Source organism: Protopterus annectens, chromosome 10.part0 (assembly GCF_019279795.1).
Source record: "Protopterus annectens isolate FY-2018-M chromosome 10.part0, PAN1.0, whole genome shotgun sequence".
Classification (NCBI taxonomy): Eukaryota; Metazoa; Chordata; order Ceratodontiformes; family Protopteridae; genus Protopterus; species Protopterus annectens.
Window position 1 is genome coordinate 1,754,529,318 of NC_056744.1, and position 17,896 is coordinate 1,754,547,213.

General features: G+C 45.1%; 1 protein-coding gene across 2 annotated transcripts in view; it reads right to left on the reverse strand.

Annotated features, from left to right (window-relative positions):
- The window catches only part of SH2B1 (SH2B adaptor protein 1), a 509,649-nt gene that overhangs the window by 249,175 nt on the left and 242,578 nt on the right, over window positions 1–17,896 (reverse strand). For both annotated transcript variants that reach the window (XM_044086540.1, XM_044086541.1), the window contains exon 6: window positions 11,699–11,910. In XM_044086540.1, coding sequence (XP_043942475.1) covers window positions 11,699–11,910 — 212 coding nt within the window. The remainder of the gene's footprint in view (window positions 1–11,698; window positions 11,911–17,896) is intronic.

The window sequence follows — 17,896 nt, forward strand, 5'->3', positions numbered from 1 at the left end:
GAGTCCTTCAAAGGTGGGAGAGGGGTTTCTTCCTTTTAACACTACTGCACCATTACACTGACTCCTATTCCAAAGATGACTTTACAATTCTTACAACTTTATTAATTTCTGAGTGGTAGTCCTGGAAGTAGAAATGGATGAAAGCTCATCATACTTGTTCTGGGGATAGATGGCAGACATCCACTGCCTGGATACTTTAGGCCTGGAGCTGGGAGTGGCTAACTGAGATCCTTTTACTTGGGCAGATAGAATTGTGGATGCCCTCACACCCCAACCCCCAAGATATTGCATCACCTATAAATTCAGGCCACAGGAGTTGGAATCAACCACAGGAATACACCTGGACTGACCAATCACTGGAGGAATTTGGCACAGCAGGGCATGCTGCTGTTCGAGCACAGGTGGCATCCCGAGGGACATTACCATAGGCTTCAGATCATTCTGTAGATATCAGGTGTAGGGCTGCAGAGGCACATCGTTGAACCCAAGTCAAATGAGTTAGACAGCTTCTTATAGGACAGTGTTTTTCTTTCTCGCATGCTTCTCACACGGGTGCTTCTCTTCTTTTTTGTAGGGTGCTTACAGCAAATGTGGTTGATATAGCAGTCGTACTCCAGGCATGCAGCCACCTTTGATCGTAACAGTTTGGGTGATCGTTCGCTCCTTCCCTAAATGGCCTTCTGCCTGAAGTGAGGACAAGGAGAATTAAGGGCACTACGCCTACACCCCAAATGGAGTAACTGATGGGTGTTGAAGTCTTTATATGGAATCTGCTTCCTACATAACATGCGCCTAGAAATCTAGCTTCTGACCTTTACACCTGATGCCAGAAAAAAAAAAAGAAAAGTATAAACATGCACAAAATAACCAAAGCAATACGAGCGGTTCCCCAAAGGGATACTTATTGAAAACTCAGGGATCCCAGACAAAGCGACAGACTGTCCTGTTAGAATAGTGGTCATCAATCCTCCCGCATACTACAGAGACAAAGAACTGAAGACACAGCGTGGGCAAACAGCCTCCCGTCAATGATGAGCCGACATGCACCAACAACAGCAGAGGAAGGGGACAAAACTCTAGATGTCACGCCAGACATCACAAATCATAAGAGGTTATCACCAGTGAAAGAGCAGCAAGCTGTCAAAAATCTATTATTAAATAAGCAATCGTGTACTTTGTGATCTTCCTCCTCACCTTTGGAAGGAGGAATGACAGTTCCCAGACGCACTGGGTTGTGATTTAGTCCTGAATGCAGATGCAGCCTTCTGAAAAAGGTCAACTACTGTACCATCCACCTTATCCAGGTGTTAAATATAGGCACCTCTAATGAATAAGGGATCAAGGCCAGACTCTTCGACATCCACAAGGTGCAGATACAGGTTTGTATTTGAGCATCACTCTCACTGATGTCTAGTCTCCCGAGGTATCCCCAAAGCTAATGTAGAAAACAAAGCCCCAAATGGAGCAGGAGAAATAAAAGTCTGCTCTGGATCTACAGCCTTTCTAAACTCAGGTTCTGACCCAGACATCTGGGGATGAACATCCTCACCAGGGGATTACTTTTCCTTCAAACCCAATTATTCTGACTGAACATTTTTTTTTTCATCTGTATGTTGCTAGAGCTGGAATAGCCCAATACTGTCTTAACCCTCTCAGACTCAATCAGCAGAGCTCTGGAACTGCAGTGGGCTTCATCCTGGGGAGAGGACAGATGGAGCTGTAACTCCAGCATTCAGCAAGGGAGTAGCACAGTATAAAAAGCAGGCCTAGGACCACCCACGGGCAGACCTTAACTAATTTCAATAGGATCTGTGCTTCTAACTGTCCTTACTGTTTGTGCTTCTGGACACTCCCTATGACTCTTCCCCTTTCAAAAGACTTAAGAGTACAGAGATGTAGATGGAGGTGAAAAGGAAAACCTGATGAAGCTTCTGATGCTCTAAAAATGCTACAAGAGTATCACTGTCAGTGAAACTTTTTAGTTAAATGTAAAAAAAACAAACACAAAGCTTAATATAGTATTGTTTTCAAAGTACAAATAGGCACCTGCTGTGAGTTTTTTTTTTGTTTGGGGGGCTGACAAACATAAGAGCACTTAATGATTTTTTTCAGGGGATGTCACTCACCCTAACAAATCAAATACAGCTTTCCAAGTCTGTTGAGAAAAACAAGGTCTAAAGAGTTACAACACTGAGAAGCTACAAGAATAACTATTTACTTCAGGTGGCAAAAAAAAAAAAAAAAAAAAAAAGCAAAGGAACTGTGCTGCTCACTTCTTTACATAGCCAGATTACAGATTACCCTCTAATGGCCACAGCTTGAGAATGCAACCTGACTCGAACACTGGGAAATCTAACCACGGACCAATGTCTGGCCACAACAGACTGCCCCAATGCAAATAAATGTATTCTACAGCAATGACCCTTACGAAGTCTAGAATTCATCATGGGCACCAGAATAAAGAAAAAAAAAGAAAATGTTCTGCACACCGTCAACATGAAAGCAACGGAGGAATGTGTTTGTAAAAAAGAAAAGAGTTCATCCTCCTGCTGTGTGCAAAGGGTATTAATCAAGCCTCAACGGTACTACCATGCACAGTACCAGAAGAGTTCTGCCTAAAAAGGGCACTGGCATGCTTAAGGACATGCAGAAAAAGGCAATCAAAATATTTATATGGCTAGCCAATCACAAAAAAAAAAAAGGTAAAAAATTAATGGTGCTAAGAAAAGCTGGAGATTTTGATTATGTATTCTTTGAAACAGAAATAAATGGAGAAAAAGTTTATGTACAGGGTTGGTGTTGTACTTAACAGAAGCAGCAGACAGGTCTGGTATACAAGACTTTCTAAATTTCATAAGGAAAGGAGAAGGAACTTACTTCATGACAAGGTGCTAGACAGGTGGAATATGATCTCACAGGGAGCTCTAGACATGTACATTGCTGTTATGCAAGTGTCACTGGGAGCAGTGGACACAAATACTTCAATTATGCAGGTGTCCGTGGAGCAGTGTGCATGGATCCTGAAGTTATGCAAGTGCCACAGGTAGTAGCAGTCATGGATACTTCCATTACGCAGGTGTCTCAGGGAGCAGTGGACATGGATACTGAAGTTAAGCAGGTGGCTCAGGGAGCAGTGGACACGGGTAGTGAAGTTACGCAGGTGTCTTGGGGAGCAGTGGACACGGGTAGTGACGTTATGCAGGTGTCTTGGGGAGCAGTGGACACGGGTAGTGAAGTTATGCAGGTGTCTTGGGGAGCAGTGGACATGGATCCTGAAGTTATGCAGGTGTCAGCAGCAGTCATGGACACTTCCATTACACAAGTGTCACAGGCAGAAGTGGATAAGGATACTGCAGTTACGCAGGTGTTGCAGGGAGCAGTGGACACAGATACTGCAGTTATGCAGGTGGCTCGAGGAGCAGTGGACACAGATACTGCAGTTATGCAGGTGTCCCAGGGAGCAGTTGACACGGATACTGCAGTTATGCAGATGTCCCAGGGAGCAGTGGACACAGATACTGCAGTTATGCAGGTGTCCCAGGGAGCAGTGGACAGATACTGCAGTTATGCAGGTGTCCCAGGGAGCAGTGGACATGGATACTGCAGTTATACAGGTGTCCCAGGGAGCAATGGACACGGATACTGCAGTTATGCAGGTGTCCCAGGGAGCAGTGGACATGGATACTGCAGTTATGCAGGTGTCCCAGGTAGTAGCAGTCATGGACAATTCCATTACGCAGGTGTCGCAGGCAGAAGTGGATAGGGATACTGCAGTTATACAGGTGTTGCAGGGAGCAGTGGACAGGGAAACTACTGTTGCTTTCACTTCCATATGCAGGAAGTGGAAGGAGATTCTAAACACACACTCAACCTAGCCTTAAGAAAGTTTTCTTTTCACACTAGCATTAGCAGATATTCAGAAAGTTCCAGAGTACAGCTGTCAGGAATATGGGGTGTGGGCAGTCTACTGTAAGTTTATAAGACTCCTGGTGTCTATCAGTGTCAGCACTGTGGAGTCTAATGAAGTGTGCATGGTTCTCAAATACTGCTGTTAGTAATGAGGCATCTACAGTGCTCCCAAGTACTGCTGTCAACATGTCTTCAAGTTTCCGGAGTACCTCTGCTAACAAGGAGAGTCTGCAGCGCTACAGAATATCACTAACAATGTAAGACTTGAAAGGCCAAGTATGGCTGTTAATAGTGCAAGATCTGCACGGTTCTGCCAGTAACTGTGCCATTAGTGGGAGGCTTGTAAGTCTCTTTAAATGGCACCTATTCTCTAAGGCTCTGGAAGATGGATGTCAACAGTGTGTCAAACGTCTCCTGAGTACAGCTGTTAACAGTCCAAGATCTGCAAGGTTCTCCAATAACTCCCAAAAATAACATGGGGGCTACAATAGTCTCTGACCAGTGGTGTCCTCCATGGCTCTGACATACTGTTGTCACTGCATGTATGACATGAGAGTACCAGTGGAATCCACTTAAGGCTGACAAGACAGTACTGCTGTGAACAACATGGGGCTTGCACGGTAGGCTGACAAGACAGTACTGCTGTGAACAACATGGGGCTTGCACGGTTCCCGATTACTGCTATCAGGAGTCGATGGGGATGCAAAAGGACCTTCACTAGTGAAAACTTCCTTAACTAGTGTGGACATTGCACGAGTCCTGAATGTTCAGTCATTTCTTTAAAACGTCCAAGACTCCTGGACGCAGAGTACAGAGGCACTGAACTTCAGTTCCTCTAAGTGTGACAGCAATGTGAAGAGGAAACACACTGGCTAAATTTCTGAAGTAATAACTCTAAAGTAAACAGTTTGCAGTTAGGATTCTGTTGGCACCATTGAAAATGCTGGCTTTTTAACATGGAAAGGCTCATATTCGTCTCTAAGCAGTGCAGAGCCTGTGCAGGCGCCATCATTTAGTGCACACAGACACTTCATTCTGCAGGAAATCTTGTTATGCAATACCAGGTCTGTACAGCTGCTTAGATTCACACTGTACTGCAAAAGACTGTCCTATCTAAGAATGTTCTGAGAGCAAGATCAGGCCTGTAAGACAGAAAGACTACACACTAAAGCTTTAAGACCTACAAGGTTCGCATAACTCCAACGTGCAGCAACAGACTATACGTCTGTACAGGACCCATTCATTAATAGGTGATGTGCACTACTGGCAGGAAACCGTTAGCGACGCTGATGGAAAGGACAGACCTGCAAGTCACTTCCTAACTCCAGCCCGCTGGAACCTTCTATGACAAAGACACAAGCAGGGCAGCAGATTACTTTATACTCCATTTAAGACACAGATCCACTTTCAAGAAAAAAGCTCGGTAATCAGGATAAAGGCATCTATCAACTTGCAGGAAAAAGTTATCTTCCAGGGGTGGCTGCTAAATACAGTGACAAAGTACAGTTTTGTACCTACCATAAATGTAGATGTCCGAACAGGATAGCATCTGCAGTCCTTACAAATGGGTTGTCCTGTCGTCAGGCAGCCCTTCGGTCGGCCGGATTCCAAAGTCTGGGTCTGGCCTCGGCTGGTGTTGCACTTCACCCGACGTCATCACTGCTGGTCTTCGGGTATAAAGGCATCAGCCGACGCCATTTTCCTCAGTGTTTCTTGCCCCAGATGCCAGTTGCCCTCTTGGATAGCTAAATTTTTGGATAAATGCCAATGTTTCCAAAAAGGTAGAAGGCAAACACAAAAAATAGTCATGTATGTACATATATACAAACAAATACACCATAAGAATTCCCCCCCCAGCTAGCTATTAGGTGGGCAAATACCCTAGGAATACCACAGAGGGGAAGGAGGGTAATCCTGACTGCAGATGCTATCCTGTTCGGACATCTACATTTATGGTAGGTACAAAACTGTACTATGTCCTTCAAGGATGCATCTGCAGTCCTTACAAATGGGTAGAATACCATAGCCAAACTAGGGGAGGAGGAAGAAGAAATTATGGTGTAGTTAGGATCCCTTGCAAAACAGCAGTGGCAAACCCTGCTCGGGATCTAGAGTATAGAGGTAAGTTATAATGCTTGGCAAAAGTATGCACGGAGGTCCAAGTAGCAGCCTCTATAATGTCCTTGGTAGCCACTCGTAAGAAAGCTGTGGTAGTGGCTGTAGCCCTTGTAGAATGAGGCCTTATGTTCTGTGGAATTTGCTTTCCATGGTAGGAGTAACAGAATCTTATGCAATTTCCTATCCACTTGGAGATTGTCTGTTTTGAAAATGCTTTTCCTTCCCTTCCTGTTGCATATGCTACTAGAAGCTGGTCAGTTTTTCTATTGTCCTTGGTTCTGTCCAGGTAGTAGCGCAACTGTCTATGTACATCCAAGGTATGCAGCAGTCTTTCCCCCCTGTTCTGTGGATTGGGAAAGAAGGTAGGTAGGTGGATTGCCTGGTTTAGAGACACTCTGGATACCACCTTAGGCATAAATGTAGGATTAGTTCTCATGGACACTCTATCTTGATGGAAGATTAGGAAGGGTTGTACTGCCATTAAAGCCTGTAGTTCAAACCCTTCTTGCTGAAGTTATTGCCAGCAGGAAAGCAGTTTTCCAGGATAGGTGCTGTAGATCTGCTGTTGCTGCTGGTTCAATGGAGGGAGTGTCAATTTTTTAGCACAAAGTTCAAGTCCCATGCTGGTAATGGTGGTTTCCTAGGAGGTTTTACATTCTTGATTCCTCTCAGAAACTGCCTGAGTAGAGGATGTGAGAAGACAGGGGATCAAAGCTGTATTCTGCAGAAATAGCTGATGCATGTATCTTGATGGAGGAATAGGACAGGCCTGTATGGAGAAGCTCTGCCAAATACTCCAGGATGTTGGCAATATCTACCTTTGACACATCTTTCCCTCTTTCAGTACTCCAAATGACAAACCTTTTCCATTTTCCTGCATAGTTCCTTCTTGTTGAAGGTCTGCGGGCCTCAAGGATAATGTCTTTAACCCTTTGGGATAAATCTGGATTAGTTGCTCTTATGTAATGTTCCAGGCAGTCAGTTGCAGAGTTTTCAGGTTTGGATGCAGTATGTTGTAGTCGTTCTGAGTTAACATCAAAGGAATCAGGGTAGTGTCCACGCTTCCCGAGACATGCTCCTCAGTAATGGATACCAATGTTGTCTTGGCCAATTTGGAGCTATCAGAATTATCCTTGGACGTTCCTCTTTGATTTTCAGTAGTACCTTGTGCATCAAAGGAAGAGGTGGAAATGCATATGCTGTCAGGCCTTTCCAACTGAAGGATAGAGAGTCCACCTTCCAAGCAAGTGGGTGGTATGTCCTTGTGCAGAATTTCTTGAGCTGGTGATTGAGTGGGATGCGAATAGGTCTATCTGTGGCATTCCCCATTTCTTTGTGATGGCCTTGAAGATGTCCGGGTGTAGCATCCATTCGTGAGCATCCGAGGTAGTTCTGCTTAACATGTCTGCTAGGATGTTTTCTTTTCCCGGTACAAATATTGCCTGTAACTGAATGTTGTAAGTCAGAGCCATATTCCATAGGTCCAGAGCCATTCGGCATAGGGGTATGAATGAGTGCCTCCCTGTTTGTTGATGTACCACATGACTGTGGTGTTGTCTGTCCTTATCATCAATTGGCCTTCTTTGAGGAATGGTCTGAAATTCTGGATTGCTAGTTTTACTGCCAGCATTTCTTTTTGATTTATGTGCAGGTGCAGCTATCTGGAGTCCATAAGCCTTGAATGCACTTGTCCAGCATGTGGGCCCCCCAACCGAGGTCTGAGGCGTCCGTTGTGATGGTCTGGCTTGGTTGAATGCTGTGGAAGGACAAACCTAGGTTTGACTGGCATGCCTGAGCCCACCATAGGAACTCTTGTTTCAGGCATGGGATTAGTGGTAGTTCGGTTTCTAAGCTGTGTCTGTGTTGAGACCATAAATTCTTCAGATACCACTGTAGCTTTCTCATATGCAGTCTGGCATGGGGAACCAGGATTATGCAGGATGCCATGAAGCCCAAGGCCTGCAGTACTTTCCTTGCTGTTAGTTTGTTCTGCTTTGTTAATGCCAAGAAGTAAAGATGAAGTTGTTCTTGTTTTTCTGCAGTTAGGAATGCCATCTGTTTTACTGTGTCCAATTCTGCACCCAAGAATGTTCTTGTTTGGGATGGTATCAGTCTTGACTTTTTTAAGTTGACTGTGTATCCCAGGGCTTGTAGTAAGCAAATGACTCTTTGTAAGTCTTGTGTCAGCTTGCTTTTGTTGTCCGCTTGTATCAGGCAGTCGTCCAGGTATGGATAAATTTGGATTCCCTGAAGTCTGCAGTGAGCAATTACTGATGCCAGGCATTTCGTGAACACTCTGGGCAGTAGATAAGCCAAAGGGCAATGCTGAGAATTGATAATGCTCTGATCCTGCAAGAAATCTGAGGTATCTTCTGCAATTTGGTCGAATGGGGACGTGCAGGTATGCCTCCTTGAGATCTAGAGTTACCAGCCAATACTCCTTGCCCAGCATGGGAAGAAGTTGCTGTAGGGTCAGCATTTTGAATTAATGATGAATGTGTTTAAAGCGGACAGGTCGAGAATAGGTCTCCAACTTTTCCTTTCTTGGTACTAGGAAGAGTCTGGAGTAGAATCCTTTGCCCTGTTCTGTAGGTGGTACCCTTTCCACAGCTCTCATCTTTGTTAATTGAGCTATTTGTTTTGAGCTTCTGTCTTTTGATTTGGTGGTAGGTTTGGCATTCCTCTTTACTGGTAAAGTGTGGAAATGGAACCTGTAGCCTTGGTCTATAGTCTGCAAAATCCACTTGTCTCTTGTGATATAGTGCCAGTTTTTGAAAATAAGGCTAACTTTCCGCCTAAGGGTGCTGCTATTTGTTCCCTGGTAGGCGGAGTCAGAAACAAGTCACTGTGATTGTCCTGTTGCAGTGGTAGTGGCTGTATCTGTGCCTCGCTGGTTATTACCTTGCCACTGGCGCCCCTGTAGGCACCTCCTCTGGATTGATTTCTGCCTCTGGAACGCCTATTCCTGCCTCTCTGAGTTTTAGAGGAGTCTGGAAAGGACCAATTTTGGAAGGCCAGTTCCTGCTAAACCTTGGGGCTGAACCTGTAAGAAATCTTTAACTGTTTGTACAGATTTTGCCTTTTCTTCCATTTTCTTCATTACCTGTTGCGCAGGAGAACCTAATAGACTGACCTCATCCATAGGCGCATCGACTAGCTTTGCTTTAACATGATCCGCAAGACCTGTTCTTTCAACCATGCATGCCTTCTTATAACTGTGCCAGTCATGGCTGATCTAAATGAAGCCTCCAGTGCATCATAGCCACATTTTAAAGAATGGTTACTAACCTGTTGAATGTTATTCACCATTTCTAGAACATATTTCTTATCTAAGGTATCATCAGAGGACAGTTTCTTAGTTAATTGATCAAGCATAAACTCTTGGTATTGGATCATATGAAACTGACAGTTCAAAGCTCTAGCTGAGAGAGTAGCAGAGGTGTATACTTTTACCCCATCTGTCTAAGGACCTGGATTCCCTTTCAGAAGGAAGAGGGTTTTTCGCTGAGGTTGAAGCTACTGCCTTAGGCCCCTGGGAGATAGTCTCTGGATCTGCAAAAGGAGCCTTGTATAAGTGGTGATGAGTGTCCGGGACCCTGTAAAAGCTATCGGGCTTAGCAGGGGCAGGAGGTAAAGTGTCAGGAGCAGTGCAAGCATCATTGAATGCATCATCCACAACAGGAAGAACAGGAGGTATAGCTAAAGGCCTATGTTGTGGAAGTGTAAAAGGTCCTAAGTCTTTTTCTAGAATCTGAGAAATCTTGTCCCTGCCATTGGAATTGTTCTCTCATGGCATGTAAGGTTTCCCCAAAGGAAAATTCTTCTGGTGGAGGGCAGCTGGAATGGATTCTTCAGCATCTGAATCTTCATAATTGGAAAAGGAGCCTCTGGATGGTCTGAAATATCTGTATCATCAGAAGAGTCATCTGAGGACACTGGCTCAGGGGCTCTGCTCTAGGTCTCTTTTCTGGGGCTGAGAGGCCCTGTCTGGGTGAGATTGGGATCCCCTTATTAAAGAGATGAGATCTTCTGCCAGAGTAAGCATTTGGGAACTGGAACTGGGCCTGTGAGAGGGGCTTAACAGGCACAGACTTAGCAGTTTTGGCTGCTTTAGCCCTGGCAAAGGCCTTAATAGACATGGCTGCAGGAGGCCTAGCAGCACCACGTGCTGGGGTAGAGACATCCAAAGGGATGGTGTCCGATAATTCACTGAGAAACCACAGTAGGTAAAATTTCTGAGGCCGATTCAACTAGGGTAGAAGGGCCTCAGTAGTAATCATTGATTCAGCTGCTTTGATCAGTTTGCTCGGTTTCGCCGAAACCGAGACACTCATGTTTGCTTAACCATGGTTTCGCGAAACCGCGGACCGCGAGTGTCGGTCTTTCTTTGCGTTTTTAACAATTTGAGTAGTCGGAGGATCCGGCGGCATAATGTACGCAAAATCTGAGCGAAAAACTGTTCAGCAAACTCCGACCGGCGCCTAAGCGTTCGTCGGTTGAATGAAGCACAGGCTGAACAAGCTGCTACGTCGTGGTCTGGGCCTAAACAAGGTAAGCAGTAAGAGTGGAAATCTTTATGAGGTATTTGTTTCCCACAAGTTAAACAGTTATTCACTTTTTCTGACATCGGCTGAGGCAAGAAAGAGTCCCCAACGGGTACTTAGCTTTATAGAAGTCTTGAGTAGTATTCGGTAGTAGTAATCTCTGGATCTGACCGACCGGCACTTGCGAACAGCTTCTGCTTGCGCCACGGCAAGAAAGACTGAGGAAAATGGTGTCGGCTGATGCCTTTATACCCAAAGACCAGCAGAGATGACGTCGGGTGAAGTGCGACATCAGCCGAGGCCAGACCTGGACTTTGGAATCCGGCCGACTGAAGGGCTGCCTGACGACAGGACAACCCATTTGTTATGACTGCAGATGCATCCTTGAAGGACATGCACTGAACTTCAGTTCCTCTAAGTGTGACAACAATGTGAAGAGAAACAACACACAAATTTCTGAAGTAATAATAACTCTGCCATCATTTAGTGCACACAGACGCTTCATTCTGCAGGAAATCTGTTTATGCAATACCAGGTCTGTACAGCTTAGATTCACAGACTGTCTATCTAAGAATGTTCTGAGTGAGATCAGGCCTGTATGATAGAAAGACTACACACACCTAAAGACATACTCCATTTAAGACACAGGTCCACTTTCAAGAAATAAGCTCGGTAATCAGGATAAAGACATCTATCAACTTGCAGGAAAAAGTTATCTGCCAGGGGTGGCTGCTAAATACAGTGACAACTGTATACATGAACAGAAGTAACTTAGAAGGTGCAAATAAGAGCTTTTTTTCCCCCGTCCCAAATTCAAGGTAAACCACAATTAAAGAAAAAAACTAAAGGTATTATTGCAGAAGCAATAGTATCTATGCGCACGGCATAAAAGATGCAAAAGAAAATTAAAAGACAGGCTGCAAAACAAGCATCACCAAGTCTTTACATTTTCGAATATTACTGCACCTTCATTGTAATCTTTCAAAGCAAATGGAACAGCCATGCAGATGATGAGTTGTACGATAGGACTTTCACTCTGACAAACATGAAACATGTGATACAACCCCTCAAGAGCCACTCACCCTAAAGACCCTAGGACACATCTTGACATGATTATATTTTCTCACCTTTGCTTTTCCTTGGAAGTTGAAGGTCAGAACGTATTCCCCTCTTCTTGTCTCACTCTGCCGCACAAGGAAAACCCCATGGCTACCAGGTCCTCCTGCTAGCACAAGCTGAGCAGCCTTTAGTCTGGAAAGGGTGCCATGAAACCAGGGGTACTCCAAAAGTGGATGCTCACCATCACTGGACTCCTGATCTCCATGGAACAGAAATGAGCCTAATGAAGGAACGGATAGGAAAAAATGTCAAAAGAAAAGCTCCACACACTGCCTGGTTGCAACATTTAGAAAATCTAGTATTTGAAATGGTTATCTTTCATCTAAGGCAGGCATCCATGTGTCATAAAAATCTTGGGCGGCCATCATGGAAGGATATTCCGGAGCACCCAACCCAGGATGCTCTACCCCCTATGCGCTGCACAAATATCATCTGGAAATCCTGGCCTTTTAAAAGCTGCGGAGGACCGACGGGACGGCCAGGGCATGTACACCCTCCGTGCATGCCTTCCTGAAGCTTGATAAGCCAATAATCCAGCGGATAGTGAGACTTTTAGAATTGGCTTGCCTAAATTAAATTTAGCAAAGGAAATGTGAACATCTAATGAGTGAAGCTTGTATTCACCTTTGTTTTCATATTTAGGAAAAAAAAAGGAGGTTAATGGATTGATTAATGTTTGCTTCAGAAGCTACTTTAGGAAGAAGGCGGGTTGGTCTGAGATGGCTTTCTGCGGATGATGAAAGACAGAAGAAGGAGGTTTAGCTGATAATGCTTGGAGCTGTGAAACTCTCTTGGCGAGAAATGTGGCTAATAAGAGGGCAGTCTGAAGAGCGACAGAAGAATTCATAGACGTGTACGTTTGGTTGAAGGGGGTGGTCAAGAAGCGGAGAACTAGAAGGGTCCAGGGAGACACTTGTTTACAGGGGCCTGAGAAGAAAAGTACCTTTATGTGAAATTGCATAGGAGTTGTCTTTGACCGTGGAACTGCTGGCACCATCGTTAAAAAAAAATGGTTAAAAAACAGCAACCAAAGGGAAGGGGGAAGGGTTTTAGAGCCGCCTTGCCGCTCAGCCTGAAAACCGTTTTCTTTCCACTTGTTGCCTAGTGGATGGTTCAGGATGCAGCCTTAAGGGGGCGAAATACGGGAGTCTGATCAAAGAGTGGAACTGGAGCAATAGCCATCAACTTCAGGTTGGTTGGGGGGAAGGAGGAGATAAGGGATGGATGAGTTCCCCACCCGATGCGAATATCGTTCCTACTTGAGAGAGACCACCTCGTACTGGTGAGGGGTGAGACGACTGCGACTGACTTGTCGTGTGACCCGACCGGAATGGAATATGCTATGTTGCGGAAAAGGTAAAGCGGTGGTGCCATGCCGATAGGTGCTCCAGCGTCCGACTGCCTCCAGAGTGGAGCGCGGCAGCGGGCAGGGTTTTCTGGCGAGGGCGTCAGAGGATTCTTCTCTGGAGAGTTCCTGGGGAGCCCCCTCTGCCTGGGGAGCGGCGTCCCTGTCCTCCTCTCTCTGCCCGGAAGACTGGCTGTCCAGACAGGCTGCACAGGCCTACTGGACCCATGCTTCTTTCTTCTTTTTGGTTCCTCCTGCCTTTTCTTTGCCCTTTTCCAAACCATCTTCCTTCTTGCTCATCTCAAACTTTGGGCACAGCAAAGTCCCCTAAACTCCTGCAGAGGTTTTGTTACTCATGATAAGTGTTATAAGCACAGAACTGCAAATGCTAAGAATTCCACTTTACACCCAGCTGCACTTGTTTCATAAACTGCTACTGTCAACATCAATCTATCCTGCAGGAGTCATTATCAATTTCTGTTAATAACTTCCCCTCCACCTAATGAATGATGTCTTATACTATCACAGCAGCAATACCCAATGTCTCTTTTCTACAACAACGCTTACTGTTTTCCCAGATGACATCACTCTTTCTTATACTGTGTGTGATGCCCCTGTACTAGCCCAGTAAGCAAGGAGCCTCAATCCTCACCACTGGCAACAGTGAGGGATGTACACAATGGGAGGATTACAAGTACACACACAGTAAAGTACAAATTTCCCATAAGAGGACATCGATCACAGTCAGTCTAGGGCTGGTTTCTCCCTCTTTCTACAGATCCCCAGCAAGACTCCCCACTGGCACAGCTATAGGGCTAAGATCTCAGCCGAGTGGTCAAGCTAAAAAGTACAGTTGTGTGCACTTAACATAAATGTGGATGTTAGAGTGTATTCACTGTTGCAGTCATTACATTTGGGTAATCTGCTGGCAGGTTGCCCTCAGTCAGCCTGAATTCCAAAGTCTTGGGTCCTGCGTCACTTGCTGTCTCCTCTTCCATGACGTCAGGTCGTCAGGGGTATAAAACAGGCAGCAGACGCCATTTTCTTTAGATTTTCTTGACCCAGATGTCAGGTGTCCCCCAAATGGGTAGCAAAAATATATATAAACTATATATACATGCAACAACACAAACTTTACCTTCATCTACAAGCAAATGCACCACAAAGGCTGTAGAAAATAGTGAAGGAAAGAGAAACTCCAGATTAAAAGGGGGATGGTGGGCGGGTAACCCAGATGCAACAGTGAATACACCAACATCTACATTTATGGTAAGTGTACACAACTGTACTATGTTCTTTGTGTTTCGCTGTTGCAGTCATTACATCTGGGTAGAATCCCAAAGCTATGGATGGGAAACTGGAGCTAAACAGCATTAGGGGCGGCTATAAGGCCCTGCAGAACTGCAGTGGCAAAACCTGCCCTGGACTTAGAGGCGCAAATGATAATGCTTTGTAAAAGTGTGAACAGAACTCCAAGTAGCAGCCTCTAGAATTTCTTTGGTTGGTACCCCTCTGAGAAAAGCTGCTGATGTAGCTGCAGCCCTGATGGAATGAGACCCAATGCCCTTGGGCACCGGTTTACCATGGTGTAAGTAGCAGAAACGAATGCAGTGGCTTATCCACTTTGAAATAGTCTGCTTTGAAATAGCCTTTCCCTCTGATCCTGCAGCAAATGCCACTAGTAGCTGCTCAGTTTTTCTTAGAGCTTTAGTCCTGCTCAAGTAGAATCTTAGTTTTCTGTGCATGTCCAAGGAATGCAGAATCTGCTCCCCCTTGTTATGCGGATTTGGATAAAAAGTTGGCAGATGAATAGTTTGGTTAAGAGCCACACTGGAAACCACCTTAGGCATAAAGGAAGGATTGGTCCTGAGGGACACCCTGTCTGGGTAAAATATGATAAAAGGCTCCACAGCCACGAGGGCCTGTAGCTATGAAACCTTTCTTGCTGAAGTAATTGCCAGGAACAAAGCTGTTTTCCATGATAAGAACTTAAGTTCTGCAGTAGCAGCTGGTTCAAATGGAGGCAGGGTGAGCTTTTCCAACACACAATTGAGGTCCCATGCATGAATTGGTGATCTTCTGGGAGGCCTTAAATTTTTGGCCCCTCTAAGATGCTGCTTTAGCAAAGGGATGAGAAAAGACTGGTGGGCTCTGTGTTGTAATGAGCCGAGATGGCAGAGGCATGGATATTTACTGATGAAAAAGATAAGCCTTTGTCAAGCATCTCAGTCAAGCATTGTAAAATCCGAGGAATATTTGGCTCTGCTGCGTCAGTTCCTTGTGCTTGGTTCCAAGCAGAGAATCTCTTCCATTTATCAGCATAAGATTTTCTAGTACTAGACCTTCTGGCTTTCAAAATGACATCCATCACAGATTTACTGAGAGGTGGTGTTTGAATAACTACATGATCAGCCATGGTGCCAGGTTCAGTGTTTGGAGCGGATTGTTTTGCTGAGACAGTAAGTGAGGTATCTGAGGCAAGTACCAAGCTGGGAATGGAGACATATTCCTTAGGATTGGGTACCAGTGTTGGTGGGGCCAGTCCAGGGCAATCAGTATCATCTTTGTTTTTTTCTTGTCTGACCTTTAGTAGGACCTTGGGAAGAAGAGGCAGAGGAGGAAGGGCGTAAACTGATAGGTTTTTCCAACTGAATGATGGGGCATCCACTTTCCATGCTTGTCTGTGATAAGTTCTTGTGCAGAATTTGTCCAGTTGATAATTCCGAGGAGAGACAAACAGGTCTATGTCCGGGCTCCCACATTTCTTTGTTATCATGCTGACGACTTGTGGATCTAGTTTCCACTCGTGAGGGCCCATAAGGTTTCTGCTTAAGTCGTCTGCCAGAGTATTTTGCTTTCCTGGCAGGAATTGAGCTTTAAGACATACTTGGTAAGTCAAGGCTGTGTCCCACAATGCCATGGCTAGTCTACAAAGGGGGTATGAGTGCGTTCCCCCCTGCTTGTTTATGTACCACATAACCATGGTGTTGTCCATCTTTATCAGTAGTTGTCCTGGATGAAGTAAGTCCTTGAAGGCTGTCAGGGCATTTTGAACAGCTAACATCTCTTTTTGGTTGATATGCAGATGCATTTGTTTTGGGGTCCATATGCCCTGAATGCATCTTCCCACCAGGTGGGTCCCCCATGCATAGTCTGATGCATCTGTTAAGGTTTGGCTGGCAGGGGGTAGAGTGAAAGCTCGTCACACGTTTTGGTGACATGCCTTTGCCCACCAAAGAAACTCCTGTTGTAGGCAGGGAATGAGAGGAATCAGTTTCCAGACTGTGACAATATTGACTCCAATATTGACAGGGGTTGGGAGGGTGGCCTATTGGTTAAGGTGTTTGCCTTACAAACACAAGGTGCAGGGTTTGAGTCTCAAGGGATAATTGGCTAGGCTGAAAATGGCTCACAAGGGCAGTTAGCTTAGTACTAACCTATGAACCTATAAACTTTTAAGGTACCACTGTAGTTTCCTCATATGCAGTCTTGCATATGGAATCAGTACAATGCAGGATGCCATGAACCCCAAAGCCTGCAGAGTTGGTCTTGCAGATAACTGGGTTTTTGTTGCCATCTGTTTGAAGTAAGTAGTCAGTTGCCTTTGTTTTTCTGGCGTGAGGAAAGCCATCTGGGCAGTTGTATTCAAGCTTGCACCCAGGAATGTTATCTTTTGAGAGGGTACCAGTTGTGATTTCTTTTCGTTTATTGTGTTCCCTAGGCATGTTAGAAGCCTTTTCACAAACGCCAGATGATGAAGAATGTCCTTGTTCTCTGTTTGAATGAGACAGTCATCCAAGTAAGGACAGATTTGTATACTTCTTTGTCTGCAAAATGCAATTACTGGTGCCAGGCACTTCGTAAAGACCCTGGGCGGAGTAGATAAGCCAAAGGGCAGTGCAGAGAATTGGTAATGCATAAAGCCAGCCTTGAAACAGAGGTATCTTCTGCACGACTCCCTTATTGGGATATGCAGGTATGCCTCAAGTCTAATGTCACCTGCCAAGCGTTCTTGCCCAGCATGGGCAAAAGCTGCTGCAAAGTTAGCATTTTGAATTTTGGAATGTTCAGGAATGTATTCAAAATTGATAAATCCAGTATTGGGCGCCAGGCCTTGTCTTTTCTGGGTACCAAGAACAGTCTTGAATAAAACCCTTGTCATTTTTCCTGTTCTGGTATTTGCTGAATAGCCCCCATATCCATGAGGGACGTAACTTGTTTCTGTGCCTTTGCCCATTGATGTTTTGGCAGATCTGGCCAACCGTTTGCAATTGGCAGTGTGGAAGTGGAATCGGTACTATGTTTAACACCCACTTGTCCTGGGTTATTAACTGCCAATTTTGAGCATAAAGTGCTAATTTTCCCCTTAAGGGTGCTGCCAAAAGATAAGTGCTTGGTGATGGCAGAGGGAAGTCACTGAGACTGTTTACTGTAGGGTTGTGCTTTATTTCCTCCAGATTTGGAGGTAGAAGCACCCCATTGTTTTGACCTGTAAGAATCCTGGGACTGGTATCTAGAACCTTTAGGGCGCCTGGATTTGCCCCGTGGAGCTCTGTCGAACACAGGAAAGGACCAATTTTTTGTAGGCCAGTGTCTACTGTATCTTGGTGGCTGCACTTGTAAGAAGTCTTTTACAGTTTGCATAGACTTAGCTTTGTCTTCCACTTTCTTTAAAACCTCTTCTGCCTCAATACCAAACAGAGTATCATGCTGTAAAGGTGCATCCAGCAATTTAGCTTTAACATGATCAGGCAAATTTTGCTCTTTTAGCCAGGCATGCCTCCTAATCACAGATCCAGTAACTGCGGCCCTGCAGGAGGCCTCTAAGGAATCAAAACCACATTGCAAAGTATGCTTTCCA